Source organism: Eleginops maclovinus, chromosome 22 (genome assembly GCF_036324505.1).
Source record: "Eleginops maclovinus isolate JMC-PN-2008 ecotype Puerto Natales chromosome 22, JC_Emac_rtc_rv5, whole genome shotgun sequence".
Lineage (NCBI taxonomy): Eukaryota > Metazoa > Chordata > Actinopteri > Perciformes > Eleginopidae > Eleginops > Eleginops maclovinus.
The window spans coordinates 5504546-5531042 of record NC_086370.1 but is presented as its reverse complement, the minus strand read 5'-3'; the positions used below and the strand labels follow the sequence as shown (position 1 = coordinate 5531042).

At 39.6% G+C, this 26497-nt stretch overlaps 1 protein-coding gene across 1 annotated transcript in view; it reads left to right on the top strand.

Moving 5' to 3' along the window:
• The window catches only part of slc24a3 (solute carrier family 24 member 3), a 77131-nt gene that overhangs the window by 45047 nt on the left and 5587 nt on the right, over positions 1–26497 (top strand). Inside the window, exons 3-13 of the mRNA XM_063875006.1 lie at positions 13719–13795; positions 16578–16652; positions 16792–16876; positions 17492–17595; positions 19158–19232; positions 19698–19723; positions 19835–19888; positions 20497–20624; positions 22041–22201; positions 23239–23479; positions 26241–26407. Of these exons, the coding sequence (XP_063731076.1) occupies positions 13719–13795; positions 16578–16652; positions 16792–16876; positions 17492–17595; positions 19158–19232; positions 19698–19723; positions 19835–19888; positions 20497–20624; positions 22041–22201; positions 23239–23479; positions 26241–26407 (1193 nt within the window). The remainder of the gene's footprint in view (positions 1–13718; positions 13796–16577; positions 16653–16791; positions 16877–17491; positions 17596–19157; positions 19233–19697; positions 19724–19834; positions 19889–20496; positions 20625–22040; positions 22202–23238; positions 23480–26240; positions 26408–26497) is intronic.

Below are 26497 nucleotides of genomic sequence, written 5' to 3'. Positions count from 1 at the left end.
CTGCAAATCCACTCGTTTTGTACAGGGTGCCTCTCTGTGTTCGTCACACACACGCTCATTGGTGAGCAATCGCCTGTGCTTTGAGCAGCAGGGGGGGAGGCACAGCTGAAGAGGGCTCAAACGCTCTCGCAGTGCATTAACCACTGATATTTTATTAAAACAGCTGAAGTGAGAGTGTGCCTCTGTGGATAAAACGTACACACTGGAGTGGATACATTTTAGCTGTCTCAGAAGAATATCCCCCTAATACATTGAGCTAAAGTAGACTTAAATGTTAATCTCTGACAGTTTGAAAAACTGTCCTTCAACCAAGGTCTTACATCATTAATGCAAGGATGTGAAAGAACACCGTGCTGCGATATCGCTGTATCCTTCAAACGATTGCAACTCTGTTTTGTTACAGAGGCTGATCAACATAGGGCTGTGTAAAGAAGGCTTTTCCTTTTCCTGCCGTGTGTTATGTAAGTTTTTATGCATGTAAATGGTCTGCAAAGGCTAAAATCTCAAAGTTCCCTCCAGTGGGACTTTACTCCACCACACAACCATTGGACTCCTTGGTATACTTCATGACAACTAACACTTTAGCTTCTATTAGCTAGCGCTCCTACACATTGTACATGATAGGCTAAGGGGCCGGCCATTTTAGATACAGTTCTAAGCAGTTGACCAATCAGAGCAGACTGGGGAGTATGAGTAAAATAAAGAGCTTTTTGAACATAAAAGCATGGAAACATGTCTCAGTAGAGGTACAAAATACTAATATGGTCCTGAAAATGAGCAGAATGGGGCCCCTTCACCACATTTATGTTAAGTAGACATCTACAAATAGCCTTTAAAGCCAATTCAGCCTATTTAACTCTACTCCACAGTTCTTGTGACCTGCATATCACCAAATCAGTATTTATTTCGACATGATATGTGGCCATCTAAACCTTATGGACAACAGAGAAGGACACGCTGTATGAATTTCCCTACTTTGGGACGGTAAAATATAAGGCATTACAGCCATGGAAGCAGTAGTGATCATAACATAAAAAATATATCGAGCACATATCATACTTTATCATCAACAGGTGATTTTACTACGCTGTATAATACGAGTCCCCGGTCAGCGCAGGTCGTAATCTGATATCTTGCTGCCCACGTTTGCTGCCTGTCTGATCAAATGCCAGCATTACCATGTAACCTTAGGCTGGGAAGTAGCACACACACACACACACACACACACACACACACACACACACACACACACACACACACACACACACACACACACACACACACACACACACACACACACACACATGCAGACATACAGGCCCCCATACACAGATACATTTACTTTCTCTTGCTCACGTTTACGCACGGTTGCCAGTTGAGCCCCCAGTGACCCTGTTTCCTGTACAGCATGATTTAAACCTCCTTTCTCTTTCCTGTTTTTTCTGCTCACGTGTTTGCTTTAAGAGTCAGAAATAGAAGCATTTACATGAATATGAAGTTTCCCTGGGGGGGGCGGGGGCTCCATGGAGATGGGAACGTTGAAGCTGTTCTGACGAAGAGAGAAAAACTGTTCCAGTCAGAGCTTGTTAAAAGTCAGTGGTGAACTTTTCATTGTGGAGAGGAGGGTGGTGCCATGGGAATGTTTCAAGGGCACTGTGAAACCAGAGTCATGTCTTCATCTCGCGGTTATCTGCTGGGTTTTACACATCGAAGAAGCGCTGTGTAGCTCATTTGGTAGAGCGAGACCATCTTCACGGGCTCATTCCCTGCTGGAGGACCCTGGTTGGATTCGAACCCAAACCTGGGACTATTTACATGCGTCATCCCCTCTGTGTCCCCTTCTCAACTCTGTTTCCCCAATAAATGCAATGTTGGCGCCAGAAGAAAAAAGATGTGAAGACGCATCATAAATAGAATGAGGGATTCATTGGATGTCTTGAAATCAACAAATATAAAGACAAATCCATTTCCTCTTTATTGCACTGACAGCCTTTTTTATTATTTATTTGATCACAAATCATTATTTTTTTGCCCGTCTGCTTTTCTGTTTGAAATTACAAACATGACCGGCAGCAAAACATTGCAGCTGTACCAAATAAATGTTATTTCCTTGGATGGGATTCATTTTTATTAATACCAAATGGGGAGACTATAAACAAGACAATAACCAATACATCAACATTATGCCATTCATACAAAATAATATTCACATTCCTTCCGGCTCTAAATATGGTTTCTTACCAATCCTGAGGGAGATTTCTGGCTTTTTAAATGTTCAGCAGCTGGCTGCTAACTTTCTTCGTCTGCCATTTGCTGCCGGGCAGGTAGTGTTCACTGGGTTTTTTCGAGCTTTTTCACTGAAAACAGCTGCTTGTTTTGATTGGAAACTATGTGGAAGAGCAGAAAATGAACCTAAACATTATATTGGCTGGCTGTGAAACGAATGTAAAACCAAGATAAAAGAGCTGAGGGGAACAGTCATCACTCAACACCTTCCACATGACACCTACGGATGGATCACCTGTCATTTCCCCACTCTTTTTGATGGGGCCCTGGCAGATCCATGATTGATTCTTCCCAGATCCTTCGCTGTAAGGAAAACTGCCTTGGTGATGTGGTGAATACATGTATAGGAATCAAAAACATTTACTAAATTGGTACCTATCTGATCGCTCAGTACAAAAATACAGATAAGCTGCTGGACAAAGGGTGCTGCTATGTTATCTGCATCATACATTACGGTTTGTGAGGAACACGCAGCTCGTGTGATGGAAGGCATTTGAAACATTGAACCCTTTTCTAGGTTATTGTCATATATTTACAGTGGTCACTACAGTGGAGTCTGGGTTTTTTAGACTCTTCGGTAGCCAATAGCTAGCATAGCAGGGAAAATCAACAGTGGACAAAAACTGCTGGATGATGAATAGATTATGTTTTGGGGCGTTGGCTAAATACAGATCCCAAATGTTTGTTCTTTAAATGGTTTTTAACGATACCCATCCCTATATTTGTCTGACTCTGTAACACCTCTATGTCGCAATGTTTTGCAATGGTTTATCGATCCACCAGGTGGAGCAGGGATTCGACCTTTCAAAATGAAATATATTTTTCTTATAATATTTGATCTGAGGGTATGTGCTCCTTTAATCGACACGGAGCCTGCTTTAAAAGGATTACCGTATTTACATGTCATGATCATCAGGTCATGAGTATGTTATGCTCAATGATCAACAAATATGTCAGACTGGAGCATTAATCAAACCTAATCTAATGGCGGTCTTAAAGGGAGTCTCTGGAAATACTGTAAATGTTAATACAAAACTCAGAGATGTTCTACTGGGAGAGAAAACTAATTATTCATGGGAAGTCTTCACATGTGGATACAGCCTGGGAGCCTGGAGTGCTTTGATTGTTTATTTATAATTATTAAAAACATGTGCAGAGAAAGGCAGCTACTAATGCTGGAAATATGTTATGCTGACAGAAAATGGTATAGAGCTCCTGCAGATGATGTCATATATGCTGGTCACGTGACGAGATACGACAGGGGCAGCCATTTTGGCAGTCATCGCGGCAGTAAATTGACAGGCACTGGCAGACTGTCAAGGATGGTGGATAACTGCTGTGCACCAGGTTGCACAAATAGGCGTGGGAAAAAGAAAGGTGTATCGTATTATCGCATTCCTAAAGACGCGGAGAGGAGGGAGAAGTGGATTGGAGCGATTAAAAGAGCCAGGAGCCTTCAGAAAAAGACTGAAAGATGGGACCCCCCGGCCGTTGGCTTTCGCTTATGCAGTGATCACTTCATATCAGGTGGGTGAAGGAATACAGTACAATGCTACAAAAAGTTTCTGGTCAGTTTAATTAAATTTAATTAGTTTAATTTAAGAAGTAGCACCCAGTTATTATAGCTAACGGACACTGTGATGTCCCTTTTTAACTCAACAAGTGTGGCTCTGGCGCAGCCTAGCCAGTTAGCAAGTTAGCTTGTAGCAAGCTAGTGGTAAACAAACCCTTGTTGAAATATTCCTTCTTATTTTGTAGGGAGAAAGAGTGATAATCCGTTGAGTCCGGATTTTATCCCCTCAATTTTCGATTACCTTCCATCTCCAGAGAAGAGGAGACATAAAACGAGACTGGAGGTTTTTAACAGAAGGCAGAAGGCTAAACTGCACAAAGTAAAAAAAAAAAACGCCAGCCACTTTGGTTGAGTACGATCAAAAATACAAACTAGCAAGTTACAGATGCACTGCAGTAGCTATCCAAGCTAAAAAACATGCTAACGTGACACTTCCGTAGCTAGCCAAGCTAATAAACAAACAATGCTAACGTGACACTGCCTATCAAACTGGAATAATTTAATACTTACCCTTGCAGTGATGATGCCGAAGTTTTTGGATGTAAGACTCCACAGTTGAATGTTGTTTACGAAGCCGGACTGACACCATTTGTAAGCCTCCAAGCTTTTGTACGCTCTGAGGGAGTCTCCTGAGTACACTGATGGAAAGCTTACAAGATAGCTGTGGATGTCTGCGTAGCGCAAGTCGGGTACATCGTCTTCAGAGCAGGAGGTTATGCTCTTGAAAAGCACACCGGGTGAATTATATGGGTCGCTTATATTTAATCTCTCTAATTTTGTACTATAAAGCCGAATTTCACTTGAATTAAAATGAGAAGTATACTCGCTCGGTAAGAAAACACTGGCACCGGTGGTCATGTTGACTGCCAAAATGGTGGCTCCCAACCAAAAGTCACGTGACCGCAGGAGCTCTATTGTATATATTCTGTACACATAGGAACATTCTTAATCTAAACTGAAATATGTGTAGATTTGTTTTTCTATGTGTACTAAGTATTTATGTCCACTAGCTCTGCTATCTTGCTTTTAAATATTATGACATCACTATGTAAGTAATCACTTCTATTGGCTAGCACTCCAACACATTGTAGGGGATAGGCTATGGGGCGGGACATCTCTAAGCTATCACAACAGAGCCGGCCAGCTAACCAATCACAGCAGACTGGGCTCTGGTTTCAGACAGAGGGTGAAAAGCTGCAGCACAGGCAGGATGAGAAAAATAAAGAGTTTTTTGGACATTTAAGCATGGAGACATGTCACAGTAGAGACACAAATACAATTATAAATCTGAAAATAAGCAGAATAGGGCCCCTTTAAAACATGAACACATGTTTTAGAGAAGGGGCATTTATAGAAAATAACTCTCTTGCCTTTGTCTTGAAATGGACAAAGACTACTTACACCTCTCTTTGCTTGTATTTGAGGTATAGATAAATACTTTTGGGCTAGTGTGAACCTGGCACCTCCCTCACTGAGCCACCTCTGGCTTGGCGGGGTCAGACTCTTATTGGAACAGTTTATTGAGGAACAGAGCAAAGGGCAGCTCCAACTGCACCGTTTTCTCTTCTCCTACTGGTTTCCTTTCAAAGTAATTTCAATGAATTCTTTTTTCTGTAGATGGCACGATCCATTATGGAGTTTATTTGTATTTATTCCACAATGATGGTAGTAGGCGCTTTACAGGAAAAGGTTGTGTAGAGAGACAACCTCTCTTCGTGCTTCCCCCTCATTTTCTCTAATTTCTACACATTTCTTTCCTGCTGATGAATGTCCGATGTGTTAGGTAATACCACCCACTTACTCATAAGCACTTGTGGCAGAAAATAAATGCAACCACATGCTGCCGTTTGTGTGTGTGTGTGTGTGTGTGTGTGTGTGTGTGTGTGTGTGTGTGTGTGTGTGTGTGTGTGTGTGTGTGTGTGTGTGTGTGTGTGTGTGTGTGTGTGTGTGTGTGTGTGTGTGTGTGTGTGTGTGTGTGTGTGTGTGTTAGGTTCAAAACACAGTGTCAGTAGGTAGTAGAGCCAGGGTTGTGTCGGTTCCTTTAATAATGAATTGCGTTACATTTACTAGTTAGCGGTAAAATAAATGTAATCAGTAACCTAACGTGAGTATCTAAATAGAAAAGTATTGTAATCTTATTTTCCGTTACTTTTGGATTACCTCAATATCAAATTCAACACAAGTAAATACATAATATTAAAGCAGAACAAAATAATATATATATATATAACAGTTTACAGAGGGGAGTAACATCTGATCCTTTACAACAAACACTATATGATCTTTTTATTGTTTTTTACTAACATTGTAATCCGGCTAGTAATCCCACATTTTTAGAAGTCTATCAACAATCTGATTGCATCTGTGTTATGTAACTGTAAGGGAATATACTTACCTTTTTGTTGTATCCTGATAACATCATCCAGTTACATATTCCCCAAGCCCGAGTACATGATATGTAGAACACCCAACACAAAATAACCAAAAACATAAGTATATTGTACTATTGATGAAGAACAATGTGAAAAAGTAAGCATTTTGAACATTTTCCACTACAGCCAATAGTGGCCGTTACTTGAAATGCATCTCTCCATCACAACAGATGCTAACCATGCTTTATGATAGATTGAGGAAAAGCCATTTGTCATATGCAGAAAGCTGTGTCTTTTCTGCTGCTCTTAAATCCCCCCCCCCCCCCTACATCCCTTTAATGATGTATAGGATTTAGAGGATAACTCTCCTTTTCTGTTTGTCTCTGTTTCTATTGGAGCCGCGCAGCTCTTATGCAATTGCTCGTGGCATTACGTAAGTGTCGGGGGTGGCAGTGACCCAGGTTGGGGTGGTCAAATGTTTTTCCTCTGCCCCTAGAGGAGTGAAGTGCCGTACTTCTCAGCCCTGGTCAATCCACATTGATCTCACACAGCTTGGGGATTTGCGCGTGACTAAAGCCTCACGTTTGAGTCATTCTCATAACCAAGCAGCAGAGATTTATTGTGCATTATTACAGTATTACATTTTAGTCAAGGTTTTCATTTTTGCATGACCTTTTGGGGTCTCTACAAGTAGTATATCAAATTAAAGAACTATTTCACCAAAATTAAAACTAAAACAAACAAAATATCATGTGTTATCTTGGTCATGCAGATAGGTTTGGTTATATTTTGATTAAATTAGATGTACTTAAATTTTTCCAAATTGAGAATTTTCTTCACTGCACATGAAATAAAAATGAGGAAAATAAACAAAACATTAAGATTGCTTTTCCTCAATCTACACACTTACAGTGAAAGATGTATATCTTAAGAATATCTCTATTAAATATACAATATAAATATACCCAATTGAGGTTAGTGTACACTTTGATAGGCATGATATAATTGTTAAAACTTGTTTCCATAGTTGACTTATTCGGATAATCAATGTGCATGGCTAGGTAAAACAAAAATGTTGTTAGATTTTACAAATGTGCAGCTATTGACTTGTGTGGCCTCAAAATTCTATTCCTCTGAACCTCTTTGCAAAATTTCAAAATATGATATTGCAAATGCCACTGAAAAAGTGTCAAAGAATACCAAAGATAGTTGGGGCTCATACAAAACTAAGACGACCATGAATTAAAAAAAAATCAACTGAATAAACCTAACTACAACAGTGACACGAACATGCATCATCCATAAGTGGAACAAGAAGCGGATTGTGTTAGATAGGGTGATTAACCCCGCTCTTCCATTCACACATTCAATTAAATGGTTGTAAGCTGTCACTAGTCCCTGCAGCACGGAGGTATTTAGCTGCCTGGGAAATCAGTTAAAGAGGACCAATTCTGCTCATTTTCAGGTTGATATTTGTGTTTAGTGTCTCTACTGGGACATGTCTCCATACTTCACGTTCAGAAAGCTCTTTATTCTTCTCATACTGCCTGTGCTGCAGCCCCTCTTTCCACCCTCTGTCTGAGACCAGAGCCCAGCCTGCTCTGACTGGCTCTGTTAAAGTTGGTCGACTGCTTACAGGTGTATCATAAATGTCCCGGGCATCATATTATTCTCTTAGAATTCCAAATATTTTACACTGACTTAGGATAAGATAGGTGCTTTTGAGTTCATGTTTATGCTTTTGAGTATATCCTAGTATATTCCCGGGCTAACGACATGAGCAGTCTAATAGAGTCTGTCCCCACCCTTTTACTTTCTGCTGTGTTCATCCTATACTCTACAAATCCGTTCAGAGAAGCTGCAGACTGCACTTAAACCAACAAAATACCAGATTATACATTTCCAGAAAAAGCTTTAATGCCGCAGCTACTGTAAATCATATTGATTTTTTTTTCTTTCTCTAAATCCGGGGATTATGCAACGCTTTTGTTTCACTCACTGTTTGACATCCGTGTTTTTCACAGAATATTTAACAAGATAAGTGCGTATGAGAGGGTGACGTAAGGCCGGTCCATCCACCGTCCTCCGTATGAGTTTGTTTAATCCTAAATCATGATGGATGCACAAATATCACTGGTGGTGCTTAAAAATAAGGAAAGGAGTATTTTGACATTTACATTTAAAGCACTTACCAGAAGCTTTTATCCAGAGTGGCAGAAGGCAAAAGGAACATAAATCCTGTGACATACATGCACTCATGCCATTTAACCAAAAGCACAAGAAGGTCAGCGGTCAAAGAATTAAGTTTGTGTCATATGTTTAGGTCATTTTTATTTGAGTAAATATTCCTGTATCTGACGAAGTGGAAGGACTTTCTGTTCGTAAGTCTTTCTTAAAAACTGTTTATCCGATCAACTTCACACTTGGTGGCTGTATTGCTGAGAACTCAAGGAGATGTTGAATGCAAGCTCTGGAGGGCATTGTGAGTAGTACATTAGTAGAAGAGTTTGTTAGGGATGTACCAATTGCAAATATATCAGCCAATACTGATACCAATGTTTTGATGCAGATACTCCGATGATGATGTTTTCTGTTCATTTATTTGATTTTAATTATTTTTCTTGACCGATAAAAGCATTTTGTCACTAGCCTAAACTGCCAAATATGAACAATGCAATTTTACAAAGATATTCTTTGTGTCTTTGCCTGTGACAGACGTCTTCTTGGAGCTGTGTTTATTCTGCTTTGATTCTGTGATGCAGACTGAATGAGCAGCACCACTTAAGCCAACTTTAGAAGTGGTAAAACCTTTTTTTCCCAGGAAAGTGACCCAATTGGGAAAACTCTCAAAGACAAGGGAGATTGTAAACAACGGAACCCGGTCAGTCAATACATGTACCTCTACGGGAAACACCTCATCTCAGATACTGTAAATTATGATGCTAGTCACGTCAATCCCCAAAGGAACAGTAATGTTAAAGTCAAAGTAGTGACTATAGATACTGCATCAAATATAAAACAGTGACAAGCCAAGGCAATACTACTTTCAGTGTTAGCCTGCTGCCCCTCGTCCACCAGCTGATTACTTTAAATGTCACTATATCGACGCCGAACATCGATCTCCATTTAGATTGTGTAACTATTTGCCTGACGGACATCATAATTGTGCTCCATGTAGATAAAAAAGGCACGGTGTTATTCCTTTTTTAATGTGATTGGCAAAAACCTCAGAGTCTGTTTGCCAGACGATCAAATGACAGTGAATGTTCTTATCCGAAAAGGGGCGTGGCCATAACCTAGAGGGAAAGTTCCAGGACGTGTTGCACTCATGTATACTTAAAAAAAACATTACATTATGGCATCTGCAACAAGAACGGCTACAGTCATCAGTGTATTATTTTCTGATGTGCCGCTGACAGAAAATAGGACAAACATCAGCCAATGCTAATTTTCTACTGCACTGACACAGTATTTGTTGGTGTTTAGGTGAGCTTTTCCACCGAAGGGATTTAAGAAACAGATCAGGTTAATTGCCAAGCAGGTGAGCATCTGTATCGGTGCCATGTTGAGGGAAAGAAAGAGATTTGGCCGGTGTCCATACCTGCAACGGCCAGGGTCAGGGAGCCTCTAATCTGTGAGGACAAAGACTGCTTATAGATGCTCCAAAAGCACCAGTCAGAGGGTGTGGTGGTTGTTTTTGACTATGGTATTTTTTCACCTGTATGTATAGAAGCCTGTGTGGGGTAATGTGGGGAGTGAGTGTGTGTGTGTGGCTTTGTATAATATTGTATTGTGTATTGAATTTGCATACAATATGAGTCAGATGTGAGAATGGAGAGACTGAACTTCATTGTCGTCTTCCATGCATGTTCTGTGTATTGTGTGTGTCTGTGTGTGCTAGTGTGTATGTCGCACTAGTCTTGGCACAGTCTTGACTTGTTGTGAATGTTCCTTTCGAAACACATTTCGCTGCGTCAAAAATAAACCTAATTTCTTCTGTTTATAGTTGAATGACTGTGATTTACACATAAGGTGTTTGACCAAAGATTTGATAGGAACATGATTTTGCACGGTTGTTAATTCAATGTTCTTTGGAGCCTTTATTCATATTGTCACCACAATACTTACATAAGTGAGGGAATTCTAAATATTGAGTTATTTTCTCCTGATGGAGAAGAGGCGGCACCATCTGCTGGCAAAACAAGTCTCTGGTTGCTCAAGGTCAGTCACAATGCGAAGTGTCTGGATACTATGCAGTGTGTTCAAGAATAACCTAATTGAAGTCCAAGAAACTTCCAATCCTCTGTTTGATTTCTGAACAGTCAAGCATGTTTGTTCCAAAGTCCATGTATGACTAAAGCCAGTTCTCCTTACAGTCTACTTCAGATTCATCCAGAGACATGCTAATCACATCAGATGTTGCATCCTTTTAGAGTTGATTCCCTCGTCCTCCTTTCCAAGTAAACACACTTTATAGTATGTTGAAATATTTACACTTAAAATACAATTAAAGGTTGTATGTAACCAAGCACCATCACCATGCCAACATCAATCTGTCAATCTTAAATCTTTGTGGAGTTGTATTCTTAACGGAATAACTTTATACCTCACACAATTGGATAGGTGATTTGCCCTTACCGTTGGTCTGTGGATAGAGCTACCTCTATATTTTTCTCCCAAGTTGATTAAAAAAAGTGGTGTGGGATATTACCATTTTGGGAAGTTAGTTTTGAAATGTAGTTTTTCCAGGATTGTTAGCGGATCTGAAGAACATAGTAAGACACCTGGTTGTCTTTGCAACAACTGCAATGTCGGGGTTCTAGGCAAGTAAATGATGTGCTTGTCACTTTTCAAAAATAGGTTAAGAAACACCAACCGAACACCATCTAATGTTGACTTTATTTGATCATTTGACAGCAGTTAGCATAACGTTCATAGTTCAGTTTAACATAAAGTTTCAATTTCAAAACACATATTATGCCAAGATAGAAAAGGCTAAATAGGCACCGTGACCTACATGATCCGCCTTTTGTTGCTTTTATTGTACAAGATAATTGCAGACAATTGCAAGAGTTAGGGTTAGGGTCATTTTAACGGCAATCCTTCTTTTGCACCTTCATTTTGAAATAGTGAATTTACAAAAGACAAGTCATTAACATCAGATTTGTTTAACTTTTTTCATCAACTATGCAATCTAAACTTTTAATTGAAAAAGCTAATTGAGGGCAGCACAAATTTAAACATTTAGGAATTGAAAAGTTCTTACTTTTGTGATGTATTGTGTTTTAATAATGAAATGTCCAACTAAGGCCAATAGAAGACAAGCGTGAGAGTATTGTGTTCTATAGATTTTTGGGCATGTGAATCCGCCTGAATCGCCCACGAAGGACTCCTTTGTTTACTTATGTAACACAGTGACATCACTATGTAACACTCACGCTTCTATTAGCCAGCCCTCCAACAAATTGTGAGTGAAAGGCTAAGGGGTGGGACAATGCAGACACAGCTCTAAGTGGTTGACCAATCACAACATTTCCGGCCAGCTAGCCAATCAGAGCAGACTGGGCTCTGTTTTCAGACAGGGGTGAAAAGAGGTGCTGCAGCACAGGCAGTATGAGAGAAATAAAGAGCTTTTAAATTAAACCCACAAAGAGGCACACAATACTAATCTGAACTTGAAGATAAGCATAATATGTCACCTTTAAAGGCCTATTTTATTCATTTATTTCTATTTGAAGCTTTTTATTGTTTTTCCTACCTCCACATCATTTGAGATTCTTCATGTTGCCTCTTTTTTTGTTTCCCTTCCTACCACTCGCTTCTATCTCTCTCTCCCCCTCCCTCCCTCTCTCTCCGTGCTGCTGTCACTTCCTTCGAACGGACGGGCCCGTGTTGTGTTTGGGCCACACAGGCCGCGTTGAAGCTCAAGCCGCCTGACTCACAAGCTCTCGGCTGTAGAGAGAGAATGTCACTGCACATTGGGCTGCCTTTCGCGTTACACAAGCGCAAACACACACAGCAAACAAACACAGTCTGCGTCGTGAAAGTACACACACATGCTCGCAGCACACAGACAGAGCAAGCCAAGCAAATCCCAACTTACACACACGATCACACCAGGCTATTTTTAGACGGGATGCAGACTCATATGCAACAGGAATGCACTCGAAGGCGGTGAATTTATGAATGTGTGGCATACTTTGGTTTGTTGTGATGGGCCGCTGCTGTTGGACATCGATTGAGTCACGGTATCCCCTCTGTTGAGTTGAGGTTCGATGGACGGAGTGATGTCATTGTAGCCCTGTGTGAATCAGTGTATTTGTTTCAAGTTATTACGTTGGCTTGAGCAATGCAGTTGTGTAAAACCTGAGATCCAAAAGAGCTGGGACGTGTTTCAACCATTGATGTAAAATAGAGAACTGGTTTGCAGCGTTGGAGGCAGTGCCCTGTCTACTCCTATGAAAGTTGCTCAGTGGTGCATATAGCAAAAAGGTCCTTACTCTCCAGTACAAAAACCCAAATCTGGGGGATCTGGGCCCAAAGACCATGCACAAATGAGTTTTCCTTAAGCCCCGCCTCTAATCCTCTCTGTCTCTGCAGCGTCATGTCTGGTCACGACCTTTATATAAACAGTCTATGGTCACGACTCAGTCTTTTAGGACCAATGATTTAAATAAAGAAATATCCGCTCATACAGGCGTCTCTTTCCCAATGTTAGTCAACAAAAAGTATTTTTGGGCCAAATTAGGTCCCAGACTGACAAACAAGTTGTACCACTGTTTTGCCACTATGAACATTTGCTTTACATTTCCTGGGGGCTTAGTTGTTTTATTGAAAGTAAAAGCACCATTATCTGTTCTGGTTACTGATATATGAATCAAAAATGTCAGGTGACAGCTGGGCCGAATTGAAGAATCAGTTACGCATCGATTTCTTTTGCATCTTCAAGTGATTTATTCAATCTTAAACAGACTAGTTTAGCCGTAAAATGAATTCAGAACTTGGCGGGAAAATATTTGTTTTGCAAACTGACTTTATTCAAATAGTCTTATACTAGCACCCACTAAGCTAGCATACACACAACCATTCACACTGTGGCCAAGGTGCATGTCGGGAGCACTGACTATCCAAATACATAAAAGCACTAATGGGTTTTCTGCGTTCGGTAGTGGTTGACTGCTAAACCTCCTGAGTACCTGGCACCACTTAAGATTTGTGTGTCGATATGTTAGGGAAACAAACAAAAAATGTAATTAAATGAAATATAAAAAATATTTGAGGTTGTAGGGCAAGAGTAGGCTACATGTCTTAGCCTCATATAGCAATCAATTATGCTAATGCTTATTATGTAAAATGATGTACCCCCTCACTTATGCTATTCTCTGTTTGTTTTGTTCACGAAACCTTCATGAGTCCCTCAGGATATGTTTGTTTCTCATCTGCAGTTGATCAGTAATTTTTCACATGTATTTTTTTTTTCTCTGCAGCAATCCATGAGTTTCCCAGGGATTACTTCACCAACCAGGAGCGTGTTGATGGAGCAGTGGGCCTGCACGTCCTCTGTGTGAGTGTGACCTGCAGCACTGTACAGTACATACAGTTTGTTCATGTTTCATACAAAAAGGGGGCCAAAGCTCAATAGAGTCATTGCATTTCTATTACAAGATGGTCAATATAACAGAAACCGCGCTTAAATAAAACAAAATTGATACAATACATGCCAGATAGTTCATTGTTATTACTTGTTATATTTCATACCAGTGCTCTGATGTGTCTTTCAGGGTTATCATGCAGTGGCATCAGTGCACTATTATAGCACTGAATCATAAATATGTCTAGTATATACTGTAGAACCGTCTTTAGCTTGAATATTAAAATGAAGGTTATTTTATAAACTTTATATACGAATATTTTCAGTAGAGTGTGCAGCTGGGGAAGATTCAAACTAGTTCTATCGTTAGCATAACAAAAGCTTAGTTAGCAGCTAATGGTTTAGGCTTTAGGTTCATCATCAACATTTGCAGGCTGTAGTATTTCAGTACAATACCTGCAAATAACTCTCCTAAATGTGTTATGGTTTTCAAGGGAGAAAAGGAGGACACTGAAAGAATTGAGGCTTTAAATAATGCAAACGGACTGATGCTCTAGTACTGTGTCTTCATCAGAGTCAAAAAGGACAAAGACATTTATATTTAACCTACAACATGTGAGCTATTCTCTTTGGAAATCTGGCTGAACAACATTTAAAATATGTTAAGGAGTGGATCCAAATATGGGAGTCAAATGAACACTTAACACTTTCCCTCCAGCTGCCAATTCAGGATATGGCCGTAAAATGGTGGCCATATAACCCTGCTATCTGGTCATGGTCATGTGAAGCATCTGTGTATAGCGTACCTTTGGGATCTTTGTGTTAACTGTGCCACTTAGCGAGGGTTGTACAGAGTACGTTCAGAATGTGTACGTTGTGGTCCACTGACAGACACAATACCTTCGAGTTGCCACAGCAGCCAATTGAATATAATTCTTATTTGAGTATAAAACATCTTTGAGAGTGCCTTTATTGGATATACAGTATTTTTAATGCTAACACAGGTTATAGTTGTAGCAACATAAGGAACTAATAAGTGAGAGGAATAAGTATTTCTTTAAAAGACAATACAATTAGAACAGAAGACTTGAGCATGGTTGATATGGCGTTGCAGTGGACCTTTTTTTATTTTTTCAAGAAAGGACAGCTGTTTGATGTAAGTTAAAGCAAATAGCAGCAACAGCAAATGTAACTTTGAGTATGTGATCAAATCAAAGATACTTTGACTAAAAGATCAAACATTCTTGCAATTCTGTATATGGGTTGACCATTTGAAAGATTGGTGGTTTACCCTTGTGGAGGGTATAACATCCCAAATGTCTCCTGATGTCACAGCTGAGTGTGTGTCAAGGTTTATAGCCTCTGACAAGCAGGTGTCATCACAGATGGGTCAATGCCATATTGTGTTGTAAAAGTAATTTTAGTAGTCACAGAAAGTGCTTTATAAATGCAGTTTGCACACCATTTCCAACTGGGAAATTAAACATAACTGCCTGTGTTTTATACTAACTAACACACACAACACTTGGAGGATCCACCCACTGTGCAAAGTGCCAGAGGGGAGTAAGTGGGAAGTGTTTGGCAGATGTTAAAGTGAGGCTTATGCATGATCTAAGGACACACTTACTGACTCTAAAGACACCACAATTGCTCCACAAGTCATTCCCTCTAATAACATTAATTTAGTTTGAGGCCTGGAATATGATCGTATTTATTATATATGTATGTCAACTCACTGCATAGTAACCAACAAATATGTAAATGCTCAAATATTGGAAATAGCTTTTATTTATCTGAATTGCAGAATAAACTATTTGTATACTACAGACCGGCTTCATATTACTCTATTGTGCTTTTAGATAAACAGTAGCCTGATTACTTTGTGCCAAATTAACCCAAATGCTGTTATAGGGACTCTGACTTTATGGCAAAATAAAAATGCAGACATGTTTGACACGCCTACAGAGGAAAGTTCTACAATAAGCAAATCTCCACAAATGTTTGAGGATTCACAGTCAATAAAGTCAATAAAGTTCCATTTAAACAAAATGCCTTAATCAGCAGACAGGTATCCACAGAAATCGAGCTAATGTTATTTACCTATTCTTCTACACAACAAAATTAGGGTTGGGCACTGAGTTGGGTTTAGCGATAGGACAATTTTTCTGGTACAAAAGTCTCTGTCAGGTAATGAGCAGAGCCTCATCTCAGTTTTTCATCCCAAAACTTTCCCAGCTCTTATTTAAATTTTTCTATGACCGCCAATTTCCCCCCCCAAAAACGGGATTTGGTCTTTGTTATGATAGTTTCTGAATGAAAGACATGGTCAAATACAATGGTTTCCTTCATCTTCAGACAGTAACCAGCCCTTTACAGGAAAGTTGAAACTCCAACCGCCTTTTTTTTTATCATAGAAGCTTCGGACATTCACTACTGGGGTATTTAATGATGTATTTGAAGACATAGAACAAACAATCTCTTAAGGTTGTGTTAACCACAGACATTATTTCAGGCTTCTAACCACAAACACGTTGAAAAAACATTCAGAAAAAAAACACTCTAGTGCTTTCGCGGCTGCATGATAACCCTTTGATGCTGTATTTATTTTACTAAACCAGCGTCTGAATAAGAGTTAGCAGTATCTTCTTATTCAAGTTATTTAAGGATAAGTAAAACACACATGTTTGGTAGATGGACAGTGTTTTGCTCCACTTTCTTAAATATCTATGTATGTGTGTGTGTTTGGCTCCTTCAGGCGGTCTACATGTTCTATGCCTTGGCCTTGGTGTGTGACGACTACTTTGTCCCCTGTCTAGAGAAGCTCTGTGAGGTAAGCAAACCCTCAGGTTATTATTGTACTACCACTGAGCTTACATCACAACTGTTCTTTTGAGGCACTTATATATTTCTTTCTGTGAAGAAATGTATTTCGTGTTTCTCTATCTCTTTTATCTTCTCTCAACAAACAGCGTCTTCAGCTGAGCGAGGATGTAGCAGGAGCGACCTTCATGGCAGCTGGAAGTTCTGCACCTGAACTGTTCACGTCTGTCATTGGTGAGAAACACACACACACACACACACACACACACACACACACACACACACACACACACACACACACACACACACACACACACACACACACACACCTCTGGGTCACCAATGGCATTTAACAGGACATCAAAAGCCTATTAAAAGTGTTTAAAATATGAGAAATTGTGAATGTCACGATGTTACTGTACACTATATGGAACCACAGAACTCAACCTGAAATATGAGTAATATGTTGAGGCCGTTTTGAAGAGTGATAAGGTTATCTGCTCTCATAATAGCCTTCTTCTGTTACAATTATGTGCATTTTGTATTTATCGTTGGTGCTCTGTACATTTTCATATACAGATCATTCCTTTTTATTGCAATGTGTATGTTTTTTTCACAAAGTTGTAGAGATGATGAAGATGATAAAGGGTTTTTAGACTTTATATGAGAGTATACACAGAAAAGGGAAACAAAACAAAGAGCATTTCTTGTGAAGAGTTTTGGGAAATATAACAATGAAAATGCCAAAGCTTCAATTGAAAAGTATTGGTATTTCAATCATACAAGGTTTTATTCCCCAAATTAAGCTAAATGCTTGTCAAGTGAGGTAATGGGTATTTTCGTTTACAGGAGTTTTCATCACGAAAGGTGACGTCGGGGTCGGCACCATCGTTGGCTCCGCCGTCTTCAACATCCTCTGTATTATCGGAGTGTGTGGCATATTTGCCGTACAGGTACAGTCCAAAACACACATACACACACACACACACCCACACACACACACACACACACACACACTTATCAGTGATTTTTGTATGGCTCTTCGCAGCCTCGTTACCCATCGTTAGCCTCCCTCAACTATATTGCAGAAAATAGGCTCTTTGGCAAACATAGGTTTATGATACTTACACATTTTGTTCAGCAGGATAATCCCCAAACATTAACACCGCTTTTATGGTTTTAAAGCTTAAAACCAATTGCTAGAAGCAAAAGGTTAATACCACAGGCATAACTACTGCTAAGCTAAAGACGGCTAATGTTTGGCATGATGACGTTTAGTAGTATTATTTAGTCACAGGAAAATCTTGGTTGTGTTAACCACAGATCTAATCTAATCACTGACCTAGAGATGAGGTGTGAGAAGTGGTATAATACTAACTAATTCCAGGTTTTAGACTCATTCCTGCATCCAAAAGTATGCATCCATGAGCTGACCATGTGCTGACATGATGTTCCCATAGAACCAATTTTCAATTTCCCTCAATACCCCTAAGTTGATGCAAAAATAAAACCTCAGATGAAAACTACTATCTCTCTCTCATCTGAATCAGCTGTTATGTGTCTCGTTCCCTGTTATAATCCTGGGAAAAAAGGCAGCCTTGAAAGATTTTTCCTATTTTGGATTGCATGTTATGCAAGCCGAGAACTGACATGCACAAACACAAACAACCACACACACACACACACACACACACACACACACACACACACACACACACACACACACACACACACACACACACACAGCTTGCTTTATCGTGTTAGAAGTGCAGAGCAGTGAGCACACTGTGGGATGTGTTACTCAACAGGACAGAACATTTGGTCCAGTGTGTGCTAGGCCTGCAGGGTTTGGAAAAATTAATTATTGAGATTAATTTAGCGATTGCAATGATTCACGATTTTGGAGAGATTCATGTTTTTTAATTACAAATTATCATAATGATTGAAAAATATACTAACTGATTATGGTGGATTTTTGTTTTTTAAAGATGATCTGTTCCAACAAATTATGTTTTGATAAGATTGTAACAAAATATATATGAAATAACATTTGTAGGCTGGGTTATTCCTGCAGCTCGTCAATTCTACATTCAAAATGTATTGTATACAGTACATGTTTAGCCTTTAACAAATATTGTGCTTCCTGCAATTTGAATAATGCACTTACACACGAGGATTAGAGCCATGTACATTTTCTTCAAGATTTGACCAAAAGGATACTTTTTTATTTTTGAGTTCTAAGATTAAAGTCAGAATTCTGAGGATAAGGTGGATTTCTTTCCCAGAATTCAATGATTGAAATCAAAATTCAGACTTCTTTCTTCAGAATTCAGACTTTTTTAAAATTAGAATAAAGTCAGAATTCCCCAAAAAATAAAAGCACTTTTAGTTAGACCTAAACAATTAATGTACACTTGGCTCTAAGCCTCTCACCAGTCCATATTGCCATTCCAATAACATGATGGTTAATTGAGCATCCTGTCTGTAAGTTTTGCCATCTCTCTCTCTTTCTCAGGCGATCCATCTCACCCGCTGGCCTCTGATCAGAGACTCTACATACTATACCCTGTCCATCACTGCTCTTATAGTGGTAAGGAACAGCTTCATGCAACCCACAGTCACAAACATTGCAAATAGAAAGATTCATCTCTCAGTACCGGAAATATTATTGGATTTATCATCTCTCTTAAGTTTGCCTGATGTGTCCACATGTAATTATGCACTTTGTAACCAACTCTATGAACAGAATTCACCTTTTCTCTGGTTAAACACAAACTTTAATATAATTGTTCTTTGCTGATTTACCTTCACACTAATACAGTAAAAATGTTTAGTGTTAGTGTGTCACTATGGTAACGTACACTGTGTAGAGTAACGTTCTCCAACAAATGTCTCTTGAGTTGTTCACTGTGTGAGGAAATGACACAGTTGTTTGTTTTAATTTTCCTCCTCACCTTTATGAATTTACAATATTCAAGCCTTCAACTGCTGTTTTAGTCACATATTTAAACGTCTGATTTTCACCTCTGTCATTTTTTCCTCTCCCATATTGCAGTTCATATATGACGAAAAAATTGTTTGGTAAGTCTTATCTTTACAATTGATGATGTTCAAAATGAATCAGAATAAGAACAAATATCAACGTGTGCTTATAAAATGATTCACATAAATGATCCAAACTGTGTTTTCCAGGTGGGAAGCTCTGACGTTGATTCTGATGTATTTCGTCTACATTTTCATAATGAAGTAAGTTTTCTTGAAGAACACTCATTGACAAAACAGGAGTCCCCTAGCTGTTCATCACAGTTAACCCGTCTAATCATATCAGTAAGATTTTGATCATTACCAGTAGTCAGAAGGCTCTTCATATTGATATTCAGTATGCTGTGTTAAGTTTATAATTATGAGCACTTCCTGCTGCTCTGATTTCACATCAAAAGTTTACATTGACAAAACCTGTCAAGGTTATTCTACAAAGGCAACTGCAGGGTTATGTTCTGCTGTGTTTAGCCTCCATGTGTTATTTTGCACACACTCATGGGTGAGATGAAATTATCCTCTTACTTTAATAAACTTACATTTTTGGGAACAAAGGTTCTGGCACTTTCTGAGTCGACCTTTCGAATACTCTTACTTTCCGTCACTTGAATATTCTCTGTGGCCTTGGTATAAATAATATTAATGTTGATGTAAATAAAATAAAAAGTATTGAAACTCAAAACATCTTACGTAGATCTCCCCATGGTAGCACAATCAAACAAAACCAATGAGCGTTTTTGTGATTACAGATTTTAAAGTCACATACTGTACATAAATGTTTGATGGGATTGGACTTGACCTGACCTTTGTTTCAGGATGAACTCCCACGTTGTTCGTTTTCTGGAGAGGCGGAAGAAAAATTCGTCCAGCCTGAGGAACGGAGTGGCCAATAACGGCGAGCTTGACGACGGCTGTGACGCAACATCTGTTCTACTGAAGAAAGGTTCTCTTTGTGGCAAACACGTTTATGATAGTTATGCATTTTATTCAGCAGGATAATCAACACCACTTTTATTATTTTTGAATTAATTGCAATGTTTAGAAGTAAAAAGGTAAAAACGATGAACAAACTACTCGACAGTTGGATGACCTAGCGTTACCACCGCTAAGCTAAAGGCAGCTAATTTTCAGCATGATGACATTATTACCCGTCTGTGATGTTTTTCTGTCTCACACAAAGTATTTGTCGTACCAATATTCACACAACATGCTTTATCAAGGATTTTAAACATTGTATTTTTGTGGGGCCCCCCGGTAGTAGGCATTGCAAGGCCTCCCTCAACTCAAAGCAATGGGTTTTTCTGTTGGAGATTTGAATATTGCAGAAAAGTATACCCTTAGCAAACACGTGTTTTTGATACTTACTGGTTTTATTCATGAGGATAATCTCGATATAGTAATACCCATTTCCCAATCAATCGAGCGTAAATGCAATCACCAGGAGTACAATGCTAAAACCACAGGAATAAACACCGCTAAGCTAAATTGGCTAATGTTTGACATGACGACATTTAGCAGTCTCATTTAGCCACCTGTAAGCAGCGGCAGTTAACAACGAGATAAGCGATTATGATCGGCTAAGGCCAATGTTTCATGGTAGCCAATCGGAGCCAGTGTTTTTACACACAGGCCAGGACACGCACGCCACACACACACACACACACACACACACACACACACACACACACACACACACACACACACACACACACACACACACACACACACACACACACACACAAGCACCAAACAGATTCGAGGAAGCAGCAGAAATGGCGAGTCAGGATCAATCCGATGAAAAGTTGTCATTTTCAAGGTGGAGATATAAGCACTACTTCAAATTCATTGAGATCAAAGGCAAGAACGTCCATGTAAAGTATACATTATGTCCAGAAGGGAAGACTTTGTGGACATCGGTTTTAAGCAACTCTAATTTAATGAAGCATCTCACAGCGACACACGCATCTACAAAGCTAGTGGCCCAAAACACTGATACCTGTGCCCAGGGCCGGCCCTGCCTGCACCACAGATGATAGCTCGCCATCCAGTAGCTATGTACAAGTACCTGTCTGTTCTACTCATTTCAACTGACTTGTGGAAACTGCTGAAAAACCCAAATTCTTTGACATATAGCAACTTCTTTTTTACAGTAACGCAAATTGTTACTTTCCGTGGTAACTAGTTACTTTTATTATAGAGTAATTCAGTAACTAACTCAGTTACTTTTTGGAACAAGTAGTGAGTAGCTATAACTAATTACTTTTTTAAAGTAACGTTCCCAACACTGGTCACGAGGTACGGACAATAAAAGATGCATGTGTAAATTGTGTGATAACATGCACGTGTCTGTGTCCCACAGCGAACCACCACAGGAAGCCGTCTGTTCTGATGGTGGACGAGTTGCTGTCAGCGTATCCCCACCAGCTGTCCTTCTCTGAGGCGGGCATGAGAATCATGATCACCGACCACTTCTCCCCGAGAACCAGGCTCACCATGGCTTCACGGATGCTCATCACAGAGGTACACAGGCGAACTACAGCACCTTAGATTGAAACAAAAAAAGGTGGCTGCCATTTCCAGTTAAGTGGGTTTTCCTCAGTGGGTTGTGTGTAAGCCTAAACCTTAATCTTTACATCTACATGTTTGCTACTACAGCATACAAACCATATATGCTCCTCTGATTACACGCCATGAGCTGTGTTTTTTTAAGTCCCACAGCTGGGGGAAGGACTTCATCCCCCAGCCTGTAGTGTGCTGTTTTCTCAAAGGGGCCGGGCCCTTCACCTAACTCTGACACTCTTATCTCTACAGTTCTACAACTCCGCTGTGTAGCTACTGAAGCTAACATCAGCGCTTTCTTCACAGACTGGATGAGCTGCTTTATAGCGCTTAAAACCATAATATGAGGTTATTAAAAGCTTAAAGGGAGATGCTAACAACTTTATTCACCAGCTGTCATTTAGACTGAGCAACAGCTTTCTGAAATGTCATGATCATCTTGACTGCAGTAAATACTCACTATTCGGTCACTCCTTTATGAACAGACCATTACTATATCTTATAAACATTAAGAAATGGCTGTTCAATAATTAGATACAACTTTGAATTGCTCTCGCTTGTTACACCACTTGTTTTAAATGTATAACTGAGATGTACAAAAATTAACTCTTTTGAAAGTGCATTTTCAATATGTGTGCTCAATTCCGGGTGCTTCTGAACTCATTTTTTCAATGTTCTAACTGTTAAAGAGGACATACATTGAAAAAAATGCAGTAATTTGATTGGTCAACAAATTCTCAACTTCATATTAAGAAAAATTAAGCAGCCTTACAAATTAAATACAGCATTTCATGTAGGATCAGGCTACTGCTATTTTATAACTGTGTGTGTGTGTGTGTGTGTGTGTGTGTGTGTGTGTGTGTGTGTGTGTGTGTGTGTGTGTGTGTGTGTGTGTGTGTGTGTGTGTGTGTGTGTGTGTGTGTGTGTGTGTGTGTGTGTGTGTGTGTGTGTGTGTGTGTGTGTGTGTGTGTGTGTGTGTGTGTGTGTGTGTGTAACAGAGACAGCGTCTAATCCACTCAAGGACTTTGACTAACGGTGACTCCGATGTTCAAGTGAAAGGAGGAAGTAGGCGGGGCGTAGAGAACGGGATGTCCGGACCCGAGAGGGGGATCGGAGTTCGCCGCGAAGACCGAGAGGCGGGCAACGAGACGGAGAACGAGGACAACGAGAACAATGAGAACGATGAAGAGGAAGAAGAAGAGGACGGAGGGGGGCCCTTCGTACCCTTCCAGTGCCCAGGTACCTGCTGGAGATGGATCTGTGGGCAACATGTTTACACTGTTATTGGAAATGATGTGTCACTTATGTTTGTTTACCTTCCTTAAGAGACTCCAGGAAGATGCATAAAGTCACTGCAAGAAAAAATATCCGCACCTAACTGTTACAAAAACCACAGAGAGCTTTGACATCTAGATTGATGTTCTCGATTAGCGTCCTTCCGTACTTAAATCTGCTGTTTTAAAGTGCATAAGTGTGTCCCAATCTGAAGTATGGCTAAAAGCAGTGCACTTGGTACATGGATTGTGCAAGTTGTGATGGAAGTTTTGGAACCAGCTGCACTTATAATAATAATAATAATAATAATAATAATAATAATAATAATAATAATAATAATAATTATAAATAAAAGTTATACAAATGTTTTTTCAACGTATACAGTGGTATGCAAAAGTTTGGGCACCCCTTAGGAAAACCACTGCACCAGTTTGTCACTTGCTGAGCTTTTGAAGCAGCAACTTCATTTTAACATATGTTATACCTTATGGTAACAGAAACATCTCAGTAGTGAAATAACTTTTATTGGTCAAACAGAAACATGTTTATGTGCATTCAAACAAAAATAGGCATGTGCATAAATTTGGGCACCCCTAAGAAATAATTCCATTAATATTTAGTATTGCCTCCTTTTGCTGCAATAACGGCCTGTAGACGCCTCCTGTAGCCACAGACAAGTCCCTTAAGCCTGGCAGGTGGTATTTTGGCCCATTCTTCCACACAAAACGTCTCCAGTTCAGTCAGGTTTCTTGGCCTCCGTGCATGGACAGCCTTCTTCAAATAAATCCATACATTTTCAATGATGTTAAGGTCTGGGGACTGGGATGGCCATTCCAGAACATTGTACCTGTGCTTCTGCATGAATTCCTTGGTGGATTTTGATCGGTGCTTAGGATCATTGTCCTGCTGAAAAATCCAACCCCGGCGTAGCTTCAACTTTGTGACTGACTCTAGAACATTCTTGTCAAGAATCTCCTGGTACTGTAAGGAATTCATGTGGCCCTCAACTTTAACAAGTTTTCCAGTACCTGTGCTAGCCACACAGCCCCATAACATGATAGATCCTCCACCAAATTTTACAGTGGGCAACAAGTTCTTTTCATTGAATGCAGTGTGTTTTTTTCGCCATGCATACCTGTTCATGTTATGACCAAATAACTCAATCTTGGTCTCATCTGACCACAGTATTTTGTTCCAAAATGCTTCTGGCTTGTCCAGATGTGCTTTTGCATACCTCATGCGACTCTTCTTGTGATTAACACTCAGGAAAGGCTTTTTGCACATCACCCTTCCAATGAGCTCTTCCTGGTGCAAAGTACGCTGGATTGTGGAACGGTGAACAACTACACCATCAGCAGCCAGATGTTGTTGTAGTTCTCTGGAGGTGGTCTGTGGCTTCTCTGTGACCATTTTCACCATCCTTCGCCTGTGCCTTTCCCCTATTTTTGTCGGCCTACCACATCTTTCCTTCACACGGACTGTTCCTGTGGCCTTCCATTTCACAACTACGTTTCTGACTGTGGAGACAGACAGTTTAAACCTGTCAGATAATTTTTTGTACCCTTCTCCTAATTTATAATGTTGGATTATCTTAGCTTTCAGGTCAGTGGAGAGTTGTTTTGAGGTCCCCATCTTGCCACTCCCTAAGAAAGAACCTAGGCCAGGCACAGCCAGCTATTACCTATGTTAAATAGCCTTTTTCATGATTGGTTCCACCTGTCTTTGTAATTGAAGGTCTAATGAGCTAATCAAAGCAATTTTGTGCAGCAACCTGTCAGCTATAAATCCGTACAGGTGTTGAAATGAATGCTATTTATAAGGGTGCCCAAACTTTTGCACATCCCATTTTTTGCATTTTATTTTATTATAATAAAACTATGTAATGCTACCCTAAGAATTTTGGTCTGGAAAACACTAAAACGTCTACATCTTTGTAGGAAAACAAATGTTGTTGCTGTGATCTTCTATTATAAAGGAAAAGCAAATTGTCATGAAATCTCAGAGGGGTGCCCAAACTTTTGCATACCACTGTAAGTATTGTACTACTAAAAAAAGCCTCGGTTAATTTTAGTCGGTTCATTGAGTAGTATGTAATGATTTAGTATCGATAGGTAGCTGAATGCAGCGCTAAAATGTTCAAATAAAAAATATAAAGACATGTATTCAAGACAAGACGTCAAAGTAGAATGGCAAATCAATTCTTAAATAAATATAACACAAATATGTACATAAACATAATAAGGTGAATTGTACATTAAGAATAGAATACATTTCTTTTATAGACACTGAGGTTAAAGTAAAAATGTGCAAAAAATACAAAGATATGTTCTTAAACATTAGAAGTTAAAGTACGATGTTTAATAACATATTGGAATAGAATAAAACTATTGATATAAAACAGAAGTTCAAATGAAACTAGTGAATTGTACTACAATATGGTGCATCTATATTACAATATACATGAGATATCATTGTCTTCATAGTAATATGTGGGGGCTTAATAATCGTTTTAATAGGCCTTTTAGCCTTCCTCCCTCTTCATCAGTGTATTGTTGTCTTTTTATATTTATTTTTTACGTCTCGTAAAGCACTGTTGAGGAACCTGCGATCGAAGTTTTTTCACACATTACATAACAACACTGTAGTTGTGTAAACATTATGACAATGCTTTGAATCTTGAATCTTGAATCTGAATCTATATCTGCTTTTTCTTGTGTGTTTCCAGCGGGGGGTTTTAACAAGCTGAAGTGGCTGATAGCCTGGCCTCTCTGCCTGCTGCTGTACTTCACCGTCCCCAACTGCTCCACGCCTCGCTGGGACAACTACTTCATGCTGTCCTTCTTCTGCTCCACCCTGTGGATCGCTGGCTTCTCCTACATCATGGTCTGGATGGTGAGAGACTGGGAGGAAAATGACGGGGGGGGACTTAGTAGAAATGGAGATAACAGAACGAATAGAAAGATCTCGGTGATTCTTTCCCAG